This window comes from Amphiprion ocellaris, chromosome 8 (assembly GCF_022539595.1).
Source record: "Amphiprion ocellaris isolate individual 3 ecotype Okinawa chromosome 8, ASM2253959v1, whole genome shotgun sequence".
Taxonomy (NCBI): Eukaryota; Metazoa; Chordata; class Actinopteri; family Pomacentridae; genus Amphiprion; species Amphiprion ocellaris.
In genome coordinates this window covers 12,412,105-12,439,038 of record NC_072773.1, presented here as the reverse complement: position 1 = coordinate 12,439,038, position 26,934 = coordinate 12,412,105, and the positions used below count along the sequence as shown (strand labels likewise).

Sequence of the window (26,934 nt, the reverse complement as noted above, 5' to 3'; positions counted from 1 at the left end):
AGACTTTGATAAACACACGAACAAGAGGAAGCGTAACCTTTAATAGGTTATTTTCAAGATCAAATATGTTCTTGCATACAGAGTTAGAAAAAGAGAGAGAGAGTATGGAGAGAAAGGGAATACATTTTTGTTACACATACACCTTTCACAGGTAGACAGAAAATGAAAGGAAAATCAATAAACATTGCCTTATAAAATATTTCATCTCTCTACTGGAGGGATGAGCACCATTCTTCCATGCAGTAGATGTTTTGATGATTTCAGAGAGCACTGTTTAGCACATTGCTTCAAAATCTCCCAGAGGCATTAGACTGGATGAAGACCCTCTAACGATGAAAGCCAAGGCATATGACTCACATCATTTTAGTGCACACAGACCAGACAGTGGTCGCTCATTTTCTGGGTGCGACTGTTTAGATGGAAGTTTTCTTATAATTCACCACCATCTGCATGTTCACTGAGATTAATTAGTGTACTGAATGCAATTAACATATCCAATACAGTATATTCTGCAAAAACACACTTTGCATATACACAATACAGTATTATTACTCCACCAAGGAATGCCGCAGAGTTATGTGATGATGGGCGAACGTTTGTCCTTCCGTCTGTTGTTCCGTAGCAGTACTAAGTAAAACCAGTAAAACCTCCAATACAGGACAGTAAAAAAACTTCACTACAAGTAGAAGTCCTGCATGAAAATCCTAATGAAGCAAAACTACATCAGTATAAACAGCAAAAGTGTTAAAATTAAAGTCCTGGTTTGGTTCCTAGGACTTACACTTTATTACACTGCCAAGGAATGGCAGAATTATGTGACGATAGGCGTATGTTTTTCAGTCTGTTTCTCTGTCTGTTAGCAACATTACTCAAAAACGGACTAATGGATTTGGATGAAAGGGAAGGTCAGAAATGACACAAGGACCAAGTGATTGGATAAATGTGAAACTGTGTATAATAACTAAAACTTCATGCTGAAGAAGAAGAGGTTCCCTCTTCCTGTAGTACTGCATCTGACTGCCTGCGGTTTGTAAGAGTCGACAGAGCAGCAGGTGTGGAGTACTGATGCCTTTCACTGTGAGGACACAAGAGTGTGTCGGTGCTGGAGAGATAAAGCCCTCTCTAAAGCACAAAGAGAGAAAGAGGAGAGTGGACTGACAGAGCAGAAGCCAGGGGGCCATGCTGATAGCTCCAACTCTCAAGCACCCACATGTGCACACGCGCACATACACAAAATCGATCTTCATTGATCACTCGCTCAAATCCCAGCCACCTCACCTACACACACACTTGACTTTCTTTTTTTGCATTACTTGTTGCACTCCTTCAAGAAGAAAAAGAAATAATAAAGAAGAATGAAAAGTCCATGTTACACTAGAGTGGCCACACAAGATGAGTTCTGCAGCACTTCTGTGGCTCTCTCTGGGAAAGGGAGTGTATTTACCACTCTGCTCCAAGTTCAATATTAGGAGAGCCAACGTGGTGCACATTCCCTCGCTGATTGTAGTGTGTGCATGCCCACACACACACACACACACACACACACACACACACACACACACACACACACACACACACACACACACACACACACACACACACACACACACACACACACACACACACACACACACACACACACACACACACACCTGTCCACTTGCCCAAATGTCTCTTGTCTCTCTGAACTAGAAAATGCTTCTGCTGGCTGTTTCTGTCTCTCTCTCTCTCTGAGGTCGTTCTTTTCTTAACTGACTGCCTTTTTTTTTCCTCTCCTCATGTTGTTATCAGGCACTCCTGCTGGGCCAATTTAAACGCGGCTTCTCCTTTTAATTTCGATAATATCTGAGGCCATTATGCGTTCACCACCTGCCTGCTCGAGCGCCGGAACTGTAACCCCACCGGTCCCAAATCATCCATCTAGAACAAAAGGAAGATAATGAAGAAACTGGGCCTGAGCTGGTCTGAACCATTAAGGGGCAGGTTATGTGAATATTAGAGTGGGGCACTGGGGAAAACTAAGTGCCCGAACCTCAACAATGTGTGGGTTGTTTTGTTCTGCCCTCAGGAGAGAGCTTGGGCCATTACCTTAGAACTTAAACGTTTTAATAGCCATTCAGCGTTATGAGTGAGGTGCTAAATGAATGTGGTTGAAGGGGATTTTTTTTTCGTTTTTGAGCCAAACCAAGCTAAGATGAGCTGTGCAGTGAGAAGACTGGGAATGTAGGGGCATCTGTCAAAGTCTAGGCTGTAAACAAGCCACTTTATTTGGTTTCAGAACTGCAAGGCTACCCAAATGGGGAATGAATATGCTTAATTGCAATGGAAAACTATGTTCATCCAACTATGACAAGTATTGATAAGAAAAAAATTATGCCAGGAAGTCAATCTGTAATCTGCGATGGGTGCTCATAACAGATAGTTTCTGGCAGAATTTTACCGCTTTTCTTCCTTTTCGCTTCCAAATCAGTCTGGCTAACTGGCGATTTGTTTACAACATGCCTGATGAAGTTACTGTCCTAATTAGGGCTGCCGCTAATGACTATTTTTCTATCGATTAACAGACTGACTATATTACTGATTAATTTGCCAATCTAAACAATTAATTTTTCACCTAAAAAACACTGTGCTGCTGTGGTCTGTCACCAAATTCTGCTCAGTGTTTTAACCACCTTTTAAGTTCTGATAATCCCGAAAACTCCAATTCTTTTAAGGTTTTGGCTCTTTGAAAACTTCTGCACTAAGACGAGTCTGCTGAATTGTCATTATCTAAAACTGTGGTCCTGACTCCACCTGACCACTGACTGAAAACACACACACACATACACACACGCGTGGGCACGAGCGTCGCTTAAAAAAACTGATGTCGATGCATTTTTAGAGTCAACATCATCAATTATACCAAGTACCTGTGGCAGCTGTGTTCCCTTAAGCAAATCAAGCATTCCCAAACTAAAATAATACACTTGATGTGTAAAATGATATAATTACTGACAGGAACGATTTCCAGATCTATGAAAATAAGACCAAGGTTGCATGAAAGAAGAATTTCTGATTAACCAATTAGGCATAAAAAGCATCAAAGCAAAACTCACTAATGTCAGCTAACACAGCAAAATGTGAGCAACAGTGCCACTAACTACTACTTTTACATTTTTATTTCATTCATGCAACATTTCGTTTATAAGAGGATGAATGTGTTATGTCTTCTTTTAAATGGTATAGAATTTTGCAGGGGACATGTGGAGCTGTCAGAATCCTACAGATGTTAGTGAAATGCTGGTTGAAACTTCTTGTTTGCAAAACATACTCCAAGCCTTAGACTTCTTCCTAATGCTCACAAAATGCTCCATATAACTCAAGTCCTTTTTAAAAAAGAGGATAATCTGTGCGAAAAAAAACTCTTTTGTGGCTGTACTCCTGAGTGCCAGATAAGACTCCAGAGTTGATTTGAATTGGACATGACTGCTTCTCAGAACGGTAGCCAATTCACTTACCCCAATGAAAACCCGCCATTCAAATCGAATGAGTCAAACGAGGCTTTGCACAAAAGCACCAATCCAACCGCCCACACTATTCTTAAAGTTAAAAGCTCTCTCATTCCCTCAACTCTCTCTCCTTTTGCGCTGTCTCCTGCTCTTCCTCCTTCCTGTCTTTGCCACTCTCTTCCTCCATCGGCCCTGACAACTCCATAATCTCAGCCAGAGTGACCTGTCCAGACCTTCTGTAGCGGCTGAATTTATTGGAGACAGAAAGAGAATGAGAACCTGTCACTTGGCTTCCACTGACCTCCTAACACCCTCTCTCTTTGGCATACACCCTGGCAGACATACATGTGTATCATCCTGCATGTCTGCACCGATACCTCTACCTCTGTGCATACAAAGTGCAAATGCAAATATCTGTGAATTCAGCCATACACAAACACATATGCTACCCTTCAAAAGTTCGAGGTAACTTAGAAATGACCTTGTTTTTGAAAGAAAAGCAGTTTTTTCAGTGAAGATAACATTCAATCAGAAATACAGTCTAGACATTGTTAATGTGGTAAATGACTATTCTAGCTGGAAACGGCTGATTTTTAATGGAATATCTCCATAGGGGTACAGAGGAACATTTCCAGCAACCATCACTCCTGTGTTCTAATGCTACATTGTGTTAGCTAATGGTGTTGAAAGGCTAATTGATGGTTAGAAAACCCTTGTGCAATTATGTTAGCACATGAATAAAAGTGTGAGCTTTCATGGAAAATATGAAATTGGCTGGGTGGCCCCAAACGTTTGAACGGTAGTGTATGTATGGATATTGATGAATGTTAAACCACAGCTTACAACTTGGCTGAACCTTTCATCGTAGTATAAAACTCCATCCTATGACTGTCTGGTTGGTTGCCTTTCTGAATACTGTCTATCAGCTTGTGTAACAGCCTCAACAACACTACTGCAATAAAAGCAAAGGTAAATAAACTTACAAGATGACAGCAAATTGAAGGCCAGTTCATGAGTTTTGAATGCCAGATGTGGGCTTTAAAAGTGGGCAGGGGGACATGCACATTTTTCCTATTCATGCTACAATAGGTACATGTCTGTGTGCTCTGCAGATGCTCACACTGCATTGAATACCACACACAGAAACACAAAGGGCTCCCATGGATGTTTCTGAAAGGTTGTGACTCTCCACTTTTTACAGGATATAGCAGCTGGTGACAGTTTGGGCTGTAGTAATGTGTCAATCAGAGTTTTCCCGAGGTGTGTCGAGAATAGGTGGTCAGACATAGCATAGGATTAGTTGGTTATTTTAGAACGTTCTACTGTGTTGGGGCTCTGTCAATGGAAAACAAGTACAAATCAAAGCAGTCCAATGCCGACTCCAGTTACAACTCTTTTAATGATGGATTATAAAACTGTTGAGGATGGAGAATCTCCTCATACAGTCTTTCCTCATAACAAGCATTTGTTTTCATGCGCCACTGGTTTTCCTAGCACATGTGATGATGAAATGGAAAGCACAAGCTGACCTTAGGTTGTTGGTACACACTTGACCGTGATTGCTTGCACTCAGGTATCCATGACACAAAGGGAAAAAACTAGTGCAGGTAAGAGACAATGGCAGAATTGAAAAGGAAAAAATGTTCATTTATCACTTACAGACAAAACATAATATCCTGGTTTCAAGTTAATAAAAACACTCAGTCAATATCAGTTTTCAAACTTACTACTGAAAGGTCTGAACCTGATTTATATTCAAGGTCAGAGTTTCAGAATGATTGGCAACAACAAGATAACCTTTAATCAACTCGCTTATAACTTTTAAGCAACACATATTCAAGGTCAAGGCATTCAAGCAATAGTACATTAAAGTCTCATGGGGGAAATAACACTGTTTATCCACAATCAGCTGCATCAGTGTGACTCCTGAACTCTGGCATGTGATCACATCACAAATGTCACCTCTCTTGTGATTGGGTCAGTAGTACACCAAGGGAGATGCAGCTCAGACAGTCAGTTCAAACGTATTTGTGATTCAGACACATTGTTACAGTTATACTAGTAATAAAAATCGAGTGCTGCAAATATCAAAATACATTATGTATCTGTAATTTAATAGCAGATAAAAAGTTCTTTTGTGTAACACTATTGTGTAGTGGAATGTATAGAAATGGTAGGAACTACATTTTATGATTAAAATTGCGTTCATTAATTTAGGGGCACCATCCTCAGCTTGCCTGAGGAAAATATCAATTTAAGCTAAATCTCAAAGAGACTTTGATTAAAATGAAGTTGATCAGTCTCATTCTGAAAGTCATAAACTCTGATTTCATTGACCTCCAGTTCCAAAACAAGGAAACACACAGTAGAACTGATGATAATTATACACAAACATTTATTAACTAATACTACAAACAAACAATAAACAATAATGACATGACAACAACAGACAGTGAATAAATGAATGAATAAATGCAGATAAACTAGTGAACTGTGATCGTCACTGGAAGTAGATGGTAGAAAAGGTGATGAATTTAGAATTTGGAATTGGAAGACAAATTATAATTTGTAAATTCACCCATTTAGCAGAAGGAAAATGTTACTTGCGTAGCTTTGTAGTAGTGAGAGAGAGAGAGGCCTCTGCAGGATGTGGAGCTGTGATGATCTGCTGGATGAGTTGGATCAGGAACGCAGAGACAAGAAGGAACTTTGGCAGGTTTGCATTGCAAAAGTGTGCCAAAGTAAAAACACTAAGAGTCAGAGCTCATAGTTATCAAGAAAATATTTGCACTGTTGTAGTTCTTAAGTAATTCTTAAATCAGTTGCTTTCTTCCAAGAGTTGCATTTTCCTAAGATCCTTTGTTACAAGCCCATTCTTACAAGCCCAGTTACAAGCCCAAGTTAAATTGTCCTAAAAGCCCAAGTTACGTTCTTCATAAAGCCAAGTTTTCAAAAGCCCTCAAAAACCCCAAAAACAAAACTAAAACTAAACTTAGAAACTAAAAAACGAAGTTGCATTCCAGTGACTTTCCTCTATACAGAATGCTTTGGAGCCAAATGTGTGTGTATCATGTGTGCACATCTTCCACAAACACCTCAGATTCGATGTGTTCTTCTTCCATCCTGGTCCTGATCAACCTGGTATCAGAGACTGAGTCCTGATCGTCATTCCGATGATGGTGCCTTTCTTTAATGTTCTGATTTAAACTGTTCTATTCACTCCTGTGTAGAAAGTTCTGTGTGTTATGCTGGGAGATCAGAAGGTCAGAATGCCAATCCTGCAGAGGTGTGGTTTTTCTCACAGCTGACACTTTATGACCCTCATCAGATTCTAGTGGAGGTAGGATTCATCCTGTTGTCTCCAAAAGAGCCCTTAGTGGTCCTTTAGTAGTAAACATCCGATCAGCAGATGTTCCATTTGGAGGTGAATTTTGGGTTAGCTGTCTCCTGAAATGGTGTCTTACCAAATTTACAGCTTTGGGAGAGGGTCTTTGGATCTTTGTGTGTCGCTCTGGAATGTTCTGCTCCTTAGTACGCTACAACTGTGTGAACTCAGCAGCAACAACACAACACTCTTCGCAGCAGTGAATGCTGCCATCACAACGATGTCAACAATAGAGAATCTGGGGACAGATTCGCTGTGAATAATCTCCTGTAACACTGTACATTCAACACCCATCCATCCATCCATCCATCATGTATACACCACTTAATCCTCATTAGGGACACGGGGGGTCTGGAATCTATCCCAGCTGACTTAGGGTGAAGGCAGGGGACACCTGGACAGGTCACCAGTCTATCACAGGACTACATATAGAGACAAACAATCACACTCACATTCACACCTACGGACAACTTAGGGTTATCAGTTAACCTCAGCATGTTTTTGGACTATGGGAGGAAGCCGGAGAACCTGGAGGAAATCCACATGTACAGGGAGAACATGCAAACTCCATACAGAAAGATCCTGGGAAGCGGGGACGAGAACGAGGGATCTTCTAGCTGCAAGGCGACAGTGCTAACCACCAAGACACTGTGCAGCTACATCTAACATCATTTTAATTTATTTATCAATAAAGAAATTAAACACGTCATATTTCACAATGTATTGTATCCATAACACAAGTTACGGGCTGGATCCGGGTTGGTTATCCATCGTCATTCAGTCTGAAGCTGCAGACCAAGGTCCAGACTGAGACGTCCTGATCAACAGTTTAAAGTTTAGTTCATCTGGACCTGACAGCTTGTTCAACATATGGAGTCGTGGCTGAGTCTGTGAGCTCTGGGCAGATCTACCAATTACCAGAATGTCACAAGACTCTGAGTTTGTCAATATTGTATAAGCTTTTACTACCATCAAAAGCTACACTGGATTCATTTCTCCAGCCAGACATTCTGAGCAGAGATTTGACAGAATCACACATTAAAGAATTTGAGTAAAAACACTGCAATAACAGAACTCTAACACAGAAACTGTAAAAGCAGCCAGTCTGGTTTGATTTTAATATTCTGATTGAAAGATTTAATTTCATATTAAGGAGGGAGGCTGCTATTTTAATTAGTCTTTTCCTATGAAATCATTGTCAGGTTTGAGCATTAGTTTACACTACAAATCCCAGTGACAGCATTTTACTTTATGCCGTTTCTTTTAAATACAGTTGTGTTGTTCTTTCTTACTGTACAGGAATGTAAGGCTACCAAAATTTAACACCATCTGCTGTCCACAGCAGCTGATGGGTCCCCCCACATAAAGAGCCGGGTTCTGCTCGAGGTTTTTTTCCCTGTTAAAAGGGTGTTTTCCTTGCCACTGTCGCCTTAGGGCTGCTCTGGGGGTTCAGGCATATGGGTTCTGTAAAGCATCTAGAGACAATATGACTGTAACTGGCACTACATAAATAAAATTGAATTGAACTGAATTGAAAATCCTTCGTTGACATGATAGGATAAGAGAGAAAGTCTGTGCTGCTCGTGAGTATGTTATTATCAGCAATACTATCATTAGTATCATTTTGAATATCATTTTTTCCTGCTGACTGCTTACTGTTGGTAAGCAGTGGTAATTATGATGCTTCAGATGGTCTCAACCCTCAATAAACCTCCTTTAAAGCACTTCCACTTTCTCTCTAGATGTAATCTACTAATGTAATCCATTCACCCATTTACTCACTCAATCACTCACTCTCTTGCTCTTGCATCCCGTTTTTTGTCTGAACTCACTGCTAATTTGTCGTTTCACATTATTCCGTGCTCGGATGCCTTTTCTCGCTCTTCTCCGCCATACCCTCTGTTTCTCGTGTCCTATCTCTGTCCTTTCCATCTCCTTATTTCCTCTCTGGTGGTTCTCGGCAGTCACCAAGCTTGTTATTAGTGCCAGGTTCAAGCCTGCACTGTAATCATACCCCTGGAATTAGCAGTAGGCGCACACTGGCAGTGAGGCTCGCCGCTGACAAAACACTATAGTTATTACTGAGGCTGCTGCAATGTTGCAGCTTTGGCAGGAATCTGCTCCTTAGAGCTGTGGATTTTGATGGGCTTTGCTAAAGAGAAGCAATGAGAGGTACAGCAGGAGTGTAGACACCCATCCCGGGCTAGGGGATAAAATACACACTGGACGGCTACCAATAGGAGCAATAAGTGGCACAGTTTGTGTTTGTGTGGGTACAGGTGGTGCTTAAGCACTGGGAACATAGCCATATTGGAAAGACAATAGAATGGACATAATGGGGACGTGTTTCATTATTGTGGGATAGAGACAGGAAGGCAGAGCATGTTGTATTAGGACAGCGTGTAATAGAAATCCATTTACTTGACAATAACAAGCAATTTAGTGTCACTCAGAGACTTGCAGCTTTGTGTTTGTCTGATGAAGCAGCCAAACATCAAAACATAAAAAGTCCTGTTTCTATTATTTAAACCCAACCTCCAACCACAGTTACCACTTAATGGAGAGTATCATTCTCAGACAAAACGGATTATTTCTTGGATCAGTCTTTTCTTGATTACGGGCACTGATTTGATTTCTTAATGTGTTCAAACTCTGCAATGTTGCCACTGATGCTGGAAGTCCTCAAAGAAGATTAGAAGTTTGTGATGATCCCATGAATACAATATTGATGAACAGTCAAATCTGCTCAACCTCTGCTGTCTTCAAATGTCAAATCCTCACTTGTTCTTTTCATACTACTGCATGAACATATCAAGCATTAAAATGTCAAATTTCAAACAGAATTCCTTATATTTCCATCCCTACCAGCGATTAAAGCTCACATAGACCGGAAAAGGCAGATCACTCCACAAATGTCAGAGTATTTCTGAAAATGAGCGACTGCGCACTACAAGCACATGGAATTATCTCACATCCTTCTCCATTTGTTTAAAAAAAATATCCAGTCTCAAAATCAGACTCGGTGATTTGTTAAAATGGATATTTTTGCAACTGTAGACATGAGGAATATTCAGGATAGTCAGCAGGTACTTACAGCAGGGTCCTTTGCGCAGCACCTTGATGCGACGTTGTGTGTTGCACTGAGCTTTCTCCAGCTCACACTCATTGGTGTACGTGGATGAATCTGAGCCACAAACGGGCGCCACCAGGGACGGACATTCCACTCTCTTGCAAACACACTCAGCCTTGGCCGGGTCAGATGGGTCACGCTCACATACGGCGCCAAAGCCACACAGCATCCCTCTACAGCCTATCAGATGGGAAGAAAAAGAGGGAAATTAGTTAGAATTGACGTAAGAACACTTTTGTCACTACTTCAAATCCCGTTATGACAGCCGTTACACCACAAATCTGCCCAGTGGGTGTAGTCCTGGTGTTGCACTCTTCCAACATGAACAGATTATGTTTGCACAAAGTATGTTGTTTTTTTTTTCTCTAACTTCATCCTATAGAAGTTTTCAGGAGTAAATTTAAAGAAAGTTTTTGTTTAACATCAGACAGCCATGTCTGAACAGATTCATCTCAACATGTGCTGGTTATGGGGGTCTTTGTGGGGAACTCTACACAGTTCAGCAACAGAAAAGCAACAGGAATTAAATGCGATCCTGGCGTAAAGTAAACAGATGCTCTCAATTCATTCAGGGAGAATATACCCACCCATGCAGAGAAAACACAGCATGTTGTTGGGCATGCTGAGCCTTTTGCCGATTTTGGAAAAACTTCCATGTTAAATTTTTTTAAATTCAGCAACAACTTAAAATCAATCTACAGCCAGCAGGATGATACACACAGTCTTGTGGACAGTTCATTTTTTATCCTCTCAAGAGTCTGCCGTCTTTGAAACGTCAATGATCACCGTTCAGGAAAACACGGAGGGCCGGCAGCACGGAGACAAACCAAGGTTAGCCAAGCTCTTCAAGGCTGCACAAGTCAAGCAACAACAACTCCTAAGACTTTGATCCTAAACCTCCCACTGACTCCTCGGTTTTGATCAAGTGTGAAACAGCAAATGATAAACTTTGTTAGAGACTGCTGAAGGAATGACGTAAACAGGCAGTATATGCGTGGATATGTGTTTGTGTTTTGTGTACACAGCATCAACTTAGGGAGTAGCTGACCCGTACTGTAGCAGCTACAACTGCTGCTGTGGCTCTGTGCCCACTTACAGGGCTGTTGGGCAGCCAGCTGGCATGACGTCCTTGCCTCAGCATTGGGGGGCATTTAAAGAGATGGCGAGCTCTCACAGATAGCCAACCTGATTGGAAATCAATGGCCAAAAGCACATAAAAATCCAAGTCCACCCAAAAAAAAGTCTCCTTGCTTGGAGAGGCGAGCAGCCAGTGTCAAAGCTGAGGATACATATGTCACACCCGTGCACCCTCACATAACTATTTCTTATCACTCGCTCCCAGGCTCGGTCTAAACGGAAGGCAGCATGTCCGCTTGGACTCACTAGCAGGTGGCTTCTGGAGTACTGGACAGACAGACAACAGTCTGATAGACACACAGACATACACAAAGTCTCTATGTGCAGCACCGACAACTGGTCCAGCATCTGCCCAAGGCATCTCATTCTGTCGCACTCCTCACACTGAAGCACATTGTGTGAAACTGTGTATGGGTGAGCGTGTTTGTGTGTGTGTAGAGTGACAGGCGAGGAGGCAGTTTTTGAGTTGCCCACTGTTCCCTGTGGAGGAGCGCCTGACAGCTACCTGAGCTCACTCTCTCTTGTACCAGGGGAAATGGAAGTGAGTGTGTATGTGCCGAAGCTGCCCATGAATGCATCTGTATTCTTGACAGCATGTGTGTGTCTGAGAGGTGTAGGCATTAGGTGTCTCTCTCTCTCTCTCTCACACACACACACACACACACACACAGGCACGCACGCACACACACACACACACACACACACACACACACACACACACACACACACACACACACACACACACACACACACACACACACACATACGGCCTGGTGCTAGCAAGAAGAACTTGTCACAACTGGCCCACTGCTAGTGCCATGTATGTTTCTGTGTGAGTGCATGTGAGTGGCTCTGAGGCGAAGCCGTGCAAGCAGGGTGACGGGGTGAGATTCAATCGAACTGTGTCAGATGTGTACAAGAGAGAGTATAACAGGAAAAAAAAACCCCACAAGAGACTGAGGTTGCATGTCACCAAAAGCATCTCTACGGTTGACATGTATCAGCTTTGTTTCTTAACAGTGTAGATATATTCCAGTAAAGTCAGAAAGCAAATCAGATAAATATTATTATTAATATACACTATTGTTGAAAAGTTCGGGGTCACTTAGAAATTCATTGTACTTATTTTTGAAAAGAAAAGCATTTTTCAATGAAGATAACATTAAATGAATCAGAAATACAGCCTAGACATTGTGGTAAATGACTATTCTAGCTGGAAATGTCTGATTTTTAATGGAATATCCACATAGGGGTACAGAGGCCCATTTCCAGCAACCATCATTCCTGTGTTCTAATGCTACATTGTGTTAGCTAATCATGTTGAAAGGCTAATTGATGATTAAAAAACCCTTGTGCAATTATGCTATCACATGAATAAAAGTGTGAGCTTTCATAAAAAAGCATAAAATTGTCTGGGTGACCCCAAACTTTTGAACGGTAGTGTAATTTACAAAAATGTAGGTCCAGAAAACAAGAAGAAATCATGCATGCCAGCGGTGGAGTGTAACCAGATCCCTTCAGCAATTGTTTCCTACAAGAAAATCTCAGTAGCCCCAAGCTTAGCCGACTGACAACAGACTGACACCAGAGCTGAAGGCTCTGTCAAGTGAAGGTATCAAGTGCAGGCTCTGGACTGAGAGTACAAACTGCATACTTATACACTGCAAGTTCTTTCCTGGGAAAAATCCTCCTGGAATCTGAAAACAGATATATTTAAGACCTTCAATTTTCGTAAAAAAAATTAAATAAATAATTAAAAAAAAACAAAAAAAAACTTTGGCAGTCATGAAAAGGGTTATCTACAGTTGCTGAAAGAAAAGCATGCCACCAACAAAAACTTTGTCTACAATAAATTTCAACAGTACTGGCTCTGACCCATTTTGACTGACAGGAGATCTCTGGGAGTGCAGACACAATGACAAAAATGGTGAGGATCCAGTGGACATGTCCCGGAGATAGGTAAGTATTATTATACAAAGATCGTCTATTATACAGCCTCCGGAAACCCAGAGTAAAGGTTTCCCCACTGGTACACACTGCTAAAGTGCTGGGTATCCTACTATTGCATGGTCTTGGCACTAAATGAACAGAAACAAGTATTTAGACACAATAGTTGTCAGTTTATAGAACACATTACTTCTATAAGTTCAACAAAACCAAGTAGCACTACCAGAGAAAAGCAGCAGATTTTGGCTTTGACTTTGTTACTCAGACTCTACATTTGTTTAATATGATGCTAATGTCATGAAGTACAGTTAGTAACATGGTCAGTTCATCCACAGTAAAAATGTATTAGGTTCACATTAAAGGCTATAAGACTATGAGATGCCTGCTGTTTATTTCATCCATCCATGTCAGGTTGCTCATAAGTTTCAGGGCAAGTGACTCAAGTCGGGGTTCAGAAGTAACCTTCTGAACCCCAATACCTACCAGTGGGTTTGGAAGTCATGCTTTCTATACAAATAACCAAAATGACAAAATTTATCAGCCAGAAACTGTAAAAACAGAAAGAATCATGGGATATTGAAATTTCTAGTGGTCCTTGATATATCATTCTAAGTGCGAGTCATTCAGAAGAAATAAATCAAAGGTTAAAAATCAAATTCACATTCACAGCTACAGACAATTTGGAGTTACCACTTAACCTCAGCATGGTTTTTTTGGACTGTGGGAGGAATCCGGGGCACCCGGAGAAAACCCACATATGCACAGGAAGAACATGCAAGCTCCATGCGAAAAGATCCCGGGAAGGTCAGGACGAAAACCGGGGATCTTCTAGCTGCAAGGCAAAAGTGCTAACCACCCAGCCACTGTGCAGCTGCAGGAAAATAAGTCATACTTGATCGATAACGCAAATGCTGCATGGCTCAAAAACAGTACACAGAGGAGCAAGTTATCAGCAAGTTGAAGGAAGATACATTCACGCTTTAGCTCAACAGGTTGAGTGGGTGACCCATAAACAGGGGCTATAGTCTCCGACATAGAGGTCATGGGTTTAAGTCCAACCTATGGCCATTTGCTGCATGTCTATACCCCTCTCTTCTACCCAGGTTTCCTGTCTCTCTCCACTGTGCACAATAATAAAGGCTACAAGACCAAGATTTAAAAAAAAAAAAAAAAAAGACTAAATGGTTAAGTTTATTTTGGTTGTAAAAACACATCTGTGCAACTCTAATCACAAAGTCCTAGTTATTGACCTTGCTGATGTAAGTAAAAATCAGTGACGTGTCTGTGACTGCTGTGCACATTCAGCAACAACAACAACAAAATTCTCCACTTCTTTTTCAGCTCCTAGCACCACATTATTATAGCACAGCCAGTGACAAAAACACAGGGAGATTTTCTAATATGTTGTCTAGCTGTACTGATATGAAGCATGTGCAATATTAGAAACACATCTCACAGACACTATACAATAGAGCACCACCACAAATTACGCTCTCAGAAATGACTATAAAGTTGAATCCTCCAAAACAAATTCACCACAGCCTGAAATATTACAACCTTCACAAAGGCTGGGCTTATTGCAGGCAGGTATTATTTGTAGCTATGTATACATCATGAACTGGAAACTGTCTAAGTCTATGTTGTATTGCAATAAATGCTCACAGCCAAAAGTTTTCTAGGCCCCAGGGCAATATGTGTCTTGCCACAACATTGTGCCTCAGGGCAGATTTTGCCCCCACAGGTTGCTAGAGCCTCCTGCATTTTTAACAATCCCAATGACCCAATAAAGACCAGGAATATTAACTAGGGATTAGTTCTTATTGGACAACACTGATCTCTTAAGTTCTGGTCCCTTATATTACTACAGTGTAATAAAAAAAAAAAAAATCCACTATTTAGACAATGAGTTCAGATTTAGTTTTTTTTTTTTCTCTAATTGCTATTATTTTATCTGTCTTCCTTTTGAAATGGTAGTCTGAGACAGAGTGCACATTTCCTTGGCTCATTGTTTGAGGCAGGCACATTACTGTCAGGTAACTTTACAGTTTCCATGCACAGTTATATAGAAGACAGCTAAAAGATCAAAATATACACTACCGTTTAAAAGTTTGGGGTCTCCCAGACAATTTCATGTTTTCCATGTAAACTCACACTTTTATTCATGTGCTAACATAACTGCACAAGGGTTTTCTAATCATCAATGAGCCTTTCAATGCCATTAGCTAACACAATGTAGCATTAGAACACAGGAGTGATGGTTGCTGGAAATGTTCCTCTGTACCCCTATGGAGATATTCCATTAAAAATCAGCCGTTTCCAGCTAGAATAGTCATTTATCACATTAACAATGTCTAGACTGTATTTCTGATTAATTTAATGTTATTTTTATTGAAAAAAATGTTTTTCTTTCTAAAATAAGGATATTTCTAAGTGACCCCAAACTTTTGAACGGTAGTGTAAGCAGTACCCTCACTTAATGCTGGAATACCAGTTCTAGTTTGGGTCCAAATAATAGTGTTTATAGTGAGAACCACTGTGTTCCTCTGAGACTAACAAGCATGACCTGTGGAGATTATTTTCTCTCACCTGATTTGTAAAAACATTGGAAATTCAATACATATTATGCATTTGGAGTAGAGCTGCACAATATAGTTTCAGAATTGACATTGTGTTGCACAAGAGTCATATCGCAGGAAGTGCAATGTGAAGTTGGGTAAATAATTTAAACACCACATGGTACAACTTCTTTGCTGCTTGATATAGAAAAAACAAACTTACACGTTCTTACATCTTTGTTTATGTCTTTGTTTGTTTACAAGACACAGATTACAAAAAAGAATTGCAATGCGAATTGTAGAGCTCCACTATTATTGGAATATTAGGCAGAAATGTAGCCAAGTTGGAAATGAAAGCAATTCTGAGTTTATTTAAACATTTAAACGTGACGGTTCAATAAAAGTGTAGTGAAAATATTTTTTCTCTAAAGCTAAATAGGGTAATCATGATCTCAGTATTGACTAAAATAATTGCAATTATCATTTAGGCCACAATCCTGCTGCCCATGTCATTTTTTCTGGAAACAATTTGACAACAGAGAGGATGATGTTGACCAAAAAGCACTCTACTGGCAGCGTATTGAAACTGTTTCCACTACACTAATTAGTTTGACCATTTAAATCAGCACCACAAAGCTCTGCATGATGAGTGCAAAAGTCTGATCTGAATGCCATCCAAAGCAAATAACTATTTCTGGTGCCTCTTCCAGTGTTAGACTAAATGAGGAAATTTCCATGACTCACAATCAGGTCTTTACCTTGTAAAAAGTAATTATTCAGCTTTTTTGAAGTTAGTTTGCATTATCTCTGCAGATGCAATGGAGGATTCATCACATAATGCATTATCTGTGCAACATTTTGTTCGTTGCTTGCTTTTCGAGATAGATTCAGAGAGACACAGATTCAATAAATATGCCCTCAAACCAGAATGTTCCCATTATTGTGAGATTGTTTCTACTCTGTGGACAATTGTCCCTATAGCCCGAGTCTGTGGCGAAATGCTTTTATCAGTTTCCGTGTTTTGCTGCCTTGTTGTATCTACCTCAAAGAAAGTGAAAAGGGGAGAAGTGGACTGTTATGGCAAGCTTAAACGCATTCAAACCCAATAAGGCTTGACGGAATCGTCTTGGCAAACTCAAAATGGCTATTTTAGGGAATGAAAACTGTCCTCTGCCGGGGGAAGAGTTAAACGCAGCATGCAAATGGTCTGCTTTTCTGACTTCGAAAAAAGTTTAAAATCTCATTTCTGTTGTTGGTTGGAAATGGGTTCAATTTAGCTAACTGTGCACATAAAGTTTTTAAGCTGACAAATTCTCAACAAGAAAAGCAATCAGAGAGCGCAGTACTCCACCGAGGCTGCTCAGTTGTTGTATCATTTGCGATGAATGAAATCTTTGATAAAAAATGACTTTGCGCTGAGCACAGGCGTGTGTTATGCATGTGTACATTATGTACGGATACTGAATCACGTGACCTCAATATGTAGCGGGAATTGATGGGATTCGGAAACACCCCCACAATTTAATTAACTGTTCTTTGTATCATTTCCGATGGATAAGTCCTGTTTGGTCTGCAGCAGTCGATTTGTAGTTGGTTCGCAATCATGTGATCATCAGCAGGCAGCTGATGTAGTGTTCACTTGTTGTCATAGTTACAGTAACGCCGTCCTGCTGTCTCGCAATGATACAGAAATTATTAATAAATCCGTGGATCCAGACAATAAGCGGCATCACTGCCAAAATCTAATCACTTGGTCCTTGTGTCATTTCTGACCTTCCCTGAAAATTTCATCCAAATCTGTTATTCCGTTTTTGAGCATTGTTGCTAACAGACAGACAGACAGACAGACAAACAGATGGACAAACATGCACTGATCATCACAGAACTCCATCGTGTTCCTTGGCAGAGTAATAACTGAGTTAATCCACAACCTAGTCAGGTGTTAACTGTGCGGCACGGATGTGTCGTGCCATGCAATGCAAATGATGACGTGATTTCTGCTCTATGGCCCACTCTCAGTCTGCCAATTATCACTTCAAGTATTTGGTGGCTTCATGACATCATGACGTTGTAGAGATGCTGTGTGTCAAAACAACAAATACTTCATCTTCTACACTACCGTTCAAAAATTTGGGGTCACCCAGACAATTTGATGTTTTCCATTAAAACTCACAGTTTCATTCATGTGCTAACATAATTGCACAAGGGGTTTCTAATCATCAATTAGCCTTTCAATGCCATTAGCTAACACAATGTAGCATTAGAACACAGGAGTGATGGTTGCTGGAAATGTTCCTCTGTACCCCTATGTAGATATTCCATTATAAATCAGTCATTTCCAGCTAGAACAGTCATTTATCACAATGTCTAGACTGTATTTCTGACTCATTTAATGCTATCTTCATTGGAAAAAAAACTGCTTTTCTTTCAAAAAGAAGGACATTTGTACAGATAGAATTTTTACATGTTAAAATGCCGGCTGAGTTTATAGTTTTGTTCAGCAGATTTTACAGCCGTTCCGTGTGCTTTAGCTAGAGAAGAAAGGAGATGAGAAGAGGGAAGGAAAGGAAGGTGTGCATGAATAATTAACAGTCCTGAACTTTACATGGGTGACAAGAATAGCGGCCGAATTACTGGGACAGCCGGGGCAGTGATGTACAAATGGATAATGTGTTGAGTAACCCGTTCAGGTGAAGCCAATTGGACCATGATCAGATTAAATCTGCAAACGGTGGCTTCGACATTGACTAATGACCTACTGACTCAAATCAGGAAAGAAAAGCTGATGGAGGGAGATACAGCTTGGTGGCATCAAAGCGACACTGCATTAATGTAGAATGAGTCTAAATTCATTACGCTCTAGCACTCCTAGGGGACATCTTCCACTTACTCCCTAATAAAAGGACCCTTTCTTTTAAGCTGACGCTAAGTAATACAGATGTGCTCCTCGGCTGGGCAGCTTTTAACAGTATTCCCCTCTCTCTCTGTCTCTCTCTCACTATCAGAGGGCTTTAGCCTCTCTATCAGTGTAGCTGTACCAGAAGACCTTAGCGGTGAGGGGACAGGTTGCTATGGAAACAGCCAGTGATGCAATCGGCACGGAGCAGCTTCTCTCATCATGTTGGGAGTGGAAACTTTCCGTCATGCACACAGGTGGTTTAAATATGTACACACATGCTCTCTCTCTCTCTCTCTCTCTCTCTCTCTCTCTCACACACACACACACACACACGCAGCTCCTGTATTAAACTACTGCCTCCATATTAAACTCCTTGTAGTAGTTTTTTGAGCTTATTTAGTTTCATTGCAGTGACTGTATATAACTACATCCATTAGGTGCCTGAGGGTAAAAATCTCATTTTGAAAATCTAATTCTCTGACTATAGCCATACACTGCACTGAAGCTGTAGGTGTTTAGCATAGATCCGGAGAACAGCAATAGATTGGTGCAGTACTGATTAACAGTTGCCTTCCCCTGCATGTCAATACAGTTATTTACCGCAGAGTCCAGTTGTGATATACTATGTCCCTGCAGAAAACATAAAGAAAGAAACACAATGGTGGCAAATGGCTACACCTGGTAAAATATCTGAGGGGGAAAATCAACCCTACATGGCTTATATTGATCCCTGGTTAGTGTTCCTCAGGGGACCGATGCCGTCAATTATTGATTGCGCAGCAATCATACAACACCCAGCGTGAAATAAAGAAAAGTTATGCTCACAAAAGAGCGCCCCACCTTACCAGCTCAATATGAGGAATCGCTTCTTTAAACCAGGTAAATGAAAAGGAAAAAGGTGAAGGAGGGAAAACAACTTTTCTCTTGTCTTGCTTTTGCAACTGCACTGCTCTTATCAGAGCAGAAGCAGAATAAATTGCAGAAAGAAAACTGTGGAGAGCTATTCTTTCACTGTATTTTCTCTGTGCTTTTAGCTGCACTTCTCTACTGGAAGATGGAGAGTGTGTGAGTCTGTCTTTGTGCGTGTATATGTGTGTGAGGGCTGGTACAGTATAGTATTTTTCCTCTCACATAAAGGGGGCAATCAATTTCCTTCTCTTCCTGCTTCTCTTCCAGCACACATGCTCATACAGCCGAGCGCCTGGGCTCTGAACTGGCCAACACGCAGGCTGAACTTATTTACCAAACTCCAGCCCAAACCTGCACTAGACTTTCCAGAAAATGAGAGATAAAGCTGCAGACAAAGTGAGTGAAGAATGGGAAAAGAGACGAGGCAGGCGAGGGGAAAAAAATGTTTTATTTGAAGAAATACTATATGAGATGAAGAAACAGAGGTGAGGGAAGGTCACAGCAAAATATGAGAGGCAGATGGAAAATAACTACAATCTCTCTTTCTCCACATGCACCTTCTTAAATCCAGCAAGTTAAAGAAACCCTCACCAGCCACAAATAATTTGGAGACTCTGGCATAACTGATGCAAAAACGTCTTCGAGGTTCTTGTGAACAAAAGGAACAAAGGAAGCTCCAAACGCGTCTGCTTACAATAGGCTTCAGACACAGCAAACTTATCTGTGTTCATTAGCGTTATTTGTATCTCTGTGTGAAATCAATAGGTCACAATTTGAAAATACGACAACTCTGCTTTTTAGAGGAGATGTTTAAAACTAATCAAACAGCATGTAGATCCATATATTTTTCCCTGCTGGCTTTGTTGCTCAGTTACTTCAACTATGACTGCCGTTACTGCTGTGAGATTTTGTCAATGCTATTTCTAGCCTCCCTGGGATATGGTTACTTTTTTATTTTAATGATGTCCCACTGGCATTAAGTGTAAATAAACAAACCATACAAAAGCTACAGAGAGCACACACAGATTCATATACTAAAGGTTCTGTTGTGTAGCTTGGGGAAAGTTCAGTTTATGTCAGCAATTTTACACTTTACACAAGCATGAGAGTAAAATACACCAAGATGTTTTAATGCCCCTAAACTGCAAATGTTCAAGGGTTACAACTGAGCCCTGTCTCCTACAATATGTTCCTATACAACAAAACTACATGTTTTCAAGGGAAAGATTTTTTTCCCAGATTCATGGTTTGTGACACAACACAAATATTTTTACTCAATCAACATATTTTTATTACTCCATCAAGGAACGCAGCAGAGTTATGTGACAATCGGCATATGTTTGTCCATCTGTCTGTCTGTCTGTTTGCAACTTTACTCAAACACAGACTAAGAGATTTGGATGAAAATTTCAGTGAAAGTCAGAAATGACACAAGGACCAAGTGATTAGGTTTTGGCAGTGAAGCGGCTTATAGTCTGGATCCATGGATTTGTTAAAGATTTCTGTATCATTGCAAGATAGCGGCACGGTATCACTGTAACTATGACAACAAGTGAACACTACATCAGCTGCCTGCTGACGATCACATGATTGTGATCCTACTTCAAATCGGCCGCTGCAGGCTTATTGAGACTTATCAGTCAGAAATGATACAAGAAACAATTGATTAAATTGTTTCCGAGTCCCATCAATTCCTGCCGTCCGCTACATATTTGGGTCATGCGATTTGGTATCTGTACATAACGTACACATGCCTGTGCTCAGCGCAAGGTCATTTTGTTTGTCGATACATCTATATTAAATGATTTCTGATCATCAATCACTAATAAACAAATGCTGCGTTTTGAAGAAAAAAAATTCTGCATTTCTGAAAAAGCCACTTGGGGGAATGAACAGCCTTAGCGGAGTACTGTGCTCTCTCTGTGCTTTTCTAGTTATTGTATTGTTTTTCAGCCGACACTACTTTTTAACACCCAATGATATATTAGACAGGGTGGGACTTGTCACCTTGGTAATTCAGAAAATGGAGGAGAAGGTTCAAGCATGTGGCCAACATTGTGAAAGGGTCTATTCTAACTCAGATAATGGTACTTTCCTAAACTTGGTCAGTTTTGATGCCTAAAGCTGACCTAACCCTTAAATTTAAATGTATTTGTTCCACATGGAACATAAACTCCAATCTCACACAGACCTCTGCCTTCTCTCTTTATCAACCTCCTAATTTGAATTTGTGGCTCTTTTAAACTGCAATCATTCCCTATACCATGTGATAGCCTTACATTACTGGAAGAAAATATGTTTCCTTCAAAAATGTTATTGAAAATGCAGCAAACCATGACTTTAACTATTATTGAAATCATATTGCTGATGGCAAAGGTTCCCTAACATTTACTAAAAAATGTATTTAACAAAAACCTTTGAATATCAATGTGGCAGGTGTATTTATGTACCTTTATGAGGTAACTAAGAAAAGTGTCTACTTGTAAGTAATTGACATTGGTTTAAAAATAAGTAAAAAATTCTTGCTTATGCTAAAAGTTGAAAAATATATTCAGCTGGCTCTCCTTGGAGCAAAGCAGCATCCATCTCTCACCATTTCCCTCCTTCCCATTAACTTTGCACACACTGGTACCCCCCCGCCATTTTTTGGCTTTAAAATCATTGAGCAAATGCATTTTTCACACTTACTTGGGAGTGAGAAGTTATTTCAAACCTTGGAGCAGTTCTCTGTTTCGTGTTTTGTTCACTTTGTTTGGCCATATGAGCGCCCAATGATTGCCAAAGCAATTAGACTGAGACCTTGTTGAGAGAATTTTTGAAATATGTTTCAAAACCAACCCCAGAGCTGTGTATGATGTGGAAACGCAACCAAGCTGCGTTCCAGCCAGAGCACAGAGGCTGTTCATTATGGGCTGTGCAAACTGTGATTTATTGGCAATCTGTAGATTTATCCAGGAAGATTGTTCTCCTCCTACATTAGGTGTGGGATCAATACAAGCCTCAATAGGGTTTACTGATTAGTTATGGTTCACTTAAAAATCTGCAGAGCAATAAACCAACATCTGACCATGTTTACCGTCATGCAGACCACAACACATAAAGTAAACGTACTGAAAGATGTTGACATTCATCACCATCAACATACCCACATGGCCAGTTGCCAAATCTTTGCAAATGATCAGTCTTTTCTCTTTTATTTATGCTGTCTCTCCAGTCTCAGAATATAGCAGGTGCAGCATCTTCATAAATCAGGCCTGAAATATGACAGCTCTCGACAGCTTTGAACATCTACCTAATCACGCTTGTTATGGGAGAAAAATATGTAAAGTGTACATGAGGAAAAACGCTTAGTTATTTGTCTCGATCAGGGAAAGGTAACAGGGACTAAAGCAGTCAGAATGATGGAATGGGAATGAGAATGAGCTGAGTCCAGGGAACTGAAATCCTCATCTCAGCAGAGTAAGAATGCTCACTTAAAAACAGTGGAATAGGGTGTAGATAATAATTCCATGGAAGCTATAGAAGAATATAGAATAGAATAGAATAGAATAGAATAGAATAGAATAGAATAGAATAGAATAGAATAGAATAGAATAGTTAGCAGATGGACGATACTATTCTTTGGAACGGATCTTTTGGAGCAAAGAATTACTTTATTCATCAAGATAAAAATGACCTTTCAAGGGCTGCACAATATATTGTTTCAGCATCAACATTTCAGTGTTCATATTTGCAATAGTCAGCAATGTGAAGCAAAAGAAACACATCATGCCACAACTTTGTTGGTGCTTTATACAAAAAGAAAATTCTCACTTTCTTATCGCATCAAAAGCAAAAAAAAAAAAAAAAAAAAAAAAAAAAAAAAAAAAAAAAACTGCTTACGTAAGCTTTTGCCAGTGCCACACCATAAGAGTGTAGAGTTACCAAAAAGGTTTTAAAATATGATCTGGTCACTTGCCAAGCAGAGTGCAATAGCATCACACACGTGCTTTCCTCAAGCTACCGTCCCTGAGCTGTTTGAAAAATACAATACACAAGTTGAAACAGAGCTGTCACAGTGGAATATTATGCTGCTGCAGTGGGCTCATGGTCCAGCCAAACAGCCAAGTCTTACAACAAAGGTACTTTAAGTAGTTTTCTGCCTCACTCAGAGGAAACCGTGTGGAAAAATAATGCAAGAACCATCTTATACCTGTGACGTTTGTACCCTCAGAAGTCTTATTCTATACTTAATCAGGATTAATAACTGAAAAGCCACTGTTCTCACACTGTTTTTTTTCCATATTGCAATATATATTGCAGAAAAACAAAACACCCAATATCAACAAAAAACTAAATATCCATTTTCCAGTATTGCAAAGCCCAAAACCTTTGTAATGCGCCTCATCCTGGTATAATCATGCAGTGGTGTACCGTCCAAAGATTTACAACATTTTTACTGGGCCCGTCTGTCTCTTTACTGCCCCTCACTGCGTGCTTTCATTCATCAGAGTGTGTTGCATGCATTTTTATACACTACCTGTCAAAAGTTTGGACACACCTTCTCATTCAATGCTTTTTATTTATTTGTATTATTTTCTACATTGTAGATGAATACTGAAGAGTAACACTTTTTTGCTTACAACATAATTCCATATGTATTCTTTTATAGTTTTGATGACTTCGGTATTAATCTACAATGTAGAAAATGATTAATAAGAACCACTGAATGAGAAGGTGTGTCCTAACTTTTGACTCTCACACTCACACACACACACACTCACACACCTACACACACATGCACACACACACACACACACACCTACTAGTGCTAATAGTGCTTTGTTAAACCCAAAGCACTTTACAGGAAATGCAACCCCAAACCCCATCAGCTATAGTGCTTTGCTCTTCCTAATGAGTCACAGGGGGTATGAAAACAAGCTGTGTGCTGGCATGAACAAACTTCTGAGCTTTTACAGTGTTTCTGTTTTTCCCAGTTCTCTCTGCAAGCTTCCCTTCACCCTATCTTATCAATAATGGAGGCATTGGTGACACAGCCCTATTCTGTCACCTCACATCTCCTCCACAAACTCAGCAGCAGGCAGACAGAGATGCTCCCTGAGAACAGATTACAGCTCGTCTGCAATATACATGAAGAAAACCAGCATGGCTGCCAGCACACTCCTGAATTCAATTATTCCACGAAGCCAGTATTATGAGGAGAGGAGACCTCTTTTGTTCATGTCTCTGGGCTCATCGTCAGAACTCACGATCACCTCCCAAAAGACCTGTGATGGACTCTCTCTCTCTCTCTCTTTCACACACACACACACACACACACACACACACACACACACACACACACACACACACACACACACACAATTGGAGGTAGGCACTGAGTGGGAGTTATAGGGACGATTCATTTTCTCACAAAAAAAAAACAAAAACATCCACGCAGATATGGAGAGAATTTATGAAAAGACACGGACATGCTGATGCACATAATCATACCCGCAAACACACAAAGTGCCTAAAGCTAATATCATCTCCATGCCTGCCTTCTTCTCTCTTGTTCACACACTCCACTCTGTTTCACTCCATCTCTCATTACCGTCATCAAATGTTTCATCAGCGCTGCATTTCCTCTGACTTCATGCATTAAAAAGGAGAGTTGCTGTGTTTGAAGAGGAGGTGCAGCAGTGAGTAAAACTTGCCTCTCTGTCACTGTTACCACAGCGGGGGGGTTCAGATAAATTCTTTCTGCTTCATTTACGCGACACACCACTCCAGTTTCCTCGAGAAAACAGAGAAAACCGGGCAGCAGTGACAACTTTGGAAAGAGCCAGTTGGTGTCACCTCCAAAGCCTAGAGGTCATGAGCTAAAATTAGATTAGGGCGAGCACGTTTTTAATGATTCAGAAGATGAGACTAAAGTGAGTCTAAAAGTCAGCCAGAATGTTCTCCTTGATAAGAGGCAGAACACAGATCCGGGGTTGCTGCATGCAACCAAATGCCAAAACTGAGTCTCACACTGTGAAGTGCGCTGCCCGGCTTCATGCATTATAATGACGTGCAGCTGCCTGACAGCAAACACTTCATAACAGGCCTGACTGATTTGTAGAGGTGTTATTTGTTTTCTTTGTGCCTCAAAAGCAGAACTGTCCAGAGTTTTTCCTCATGCACTCAGTCAGTTTTATGTGGGTGTTAGCAATCATAAATGCATCTGCAGCTTTTGACTCCCATCATTCTGGCATTGTACATGCCTGTAAACCAACCTGACTGAGGAAAATAGGTGTAAGTATGGTAGCTAAATTTGCCCTCCATGGTTCCCTGGAATATACACTTGAACTACGGATCAGTACAGGATTATAAAGTGTATTCCAGCATTTCAAGGATTTCTGTTCATATTAGACACTTCTGCAGAGCAAGATTTCTATACAATACCAGTGTTCAATACATGTCTCTTTATGTAATGAGGCTCAAATTTTTTGACACTGACAGTGATGCCCAGTTATGTTCCTATGTTTACTAAGAGTGTAGTCTTTCAATCTGTATACTGTTGCCTCAGTGTGCTTCAGTTCGAGTGCATCTCCTCACTTTCAGCCGCCTCTGTTCACTCACAAACTCGGTCGAGTCCACTTTGTTGTCTGTTACCCAATAACAGTGTCTGCATTACTAAGAGTAATTAACACTTGAAAGCCAGGCATATTATCACAGATGTATTCCCATGCCTTTACCAATTACATAGGAAGAAAATGATAACAGCATTAAAATAGAATATTTCCTTGACGTCTTTGATTTGGGTGATCTGTGCTTGAGTGATCTGCTGAACCTGGTTAAACAGCCATGAAAGCCTTAACTGACCTCATTTTCTCCTCTAACAAAGTGCTGCACTCTCAAATTAATGATTAATTAAAATTAAATGCATGGATAGAAGATTTTAAAAAATATGTATTAATTAAAAAAAACTTTAATTTGCAAGCAATATTTTTGATGAGCTAGGTTGACATAATAATGCCTGTAATTGCATCAATTTAATATCATACGTGACATGAAACTCAAATTTCTTAGTAGTTCATTTGAAAGTAACTTAATGAAATCAGCCTGATTACTTATTTTTTCTTCACCTTGAGTTCAGAAATTTAAGCAGCCCCCTCTATCTTAACTTGCCTGAAAAACTGCAGCGATTGAAGAGGAAAAGCTAATTCCCCTAAATGAAATGTAGTTTATTGGTTGAATGTAATTCCCAGTCCAAAAAGATTGATGCACACTGTTATTTTTAGAGTTCAAACATATTTTTGAGGATGTATGGAGCTATTATCGGAGCCCGTGCTGCTATTATATTTAACAAGTGCAGTAAAACGGACATTGTAAATGCCCAAATACAGACACTGGTAAATGTACTACTTTCATAAGGCCGACAAGAAAGCAAATGAAGTACATATAACGTGCACTGGAGAGTGAGAGTGAGAAAACTTAGTAGAAGTGAGTTTGTCTGCAAG

General features: G+C 40.3%; 1 protein-coding gene across 10 annotated transcripts in view; it reads right to left on the bottom strand.

Annotated features, from left to right (window-relative positions):
* Positions 1–26,934, bottom strand: part of agrn (agrin) — a 309,753-nt gene that overhangs the window by 122,894 nt on the left and 159,925 nt on the right. For all 10 annotated transcript variants that reach the window (XM_035947335.2, XM_055013259.1, XM_055013260.1 and 7 more), the window contains one exon: positions 9,968–10,183. In XM_035947335.2, the coding sequence (XP_035803228.2) occupies positions 9,968–10,183 (216 nt within the window). The remainder of the gene's footprint in view (positions 1–9,967; positions 10,184–26,934) is intronic.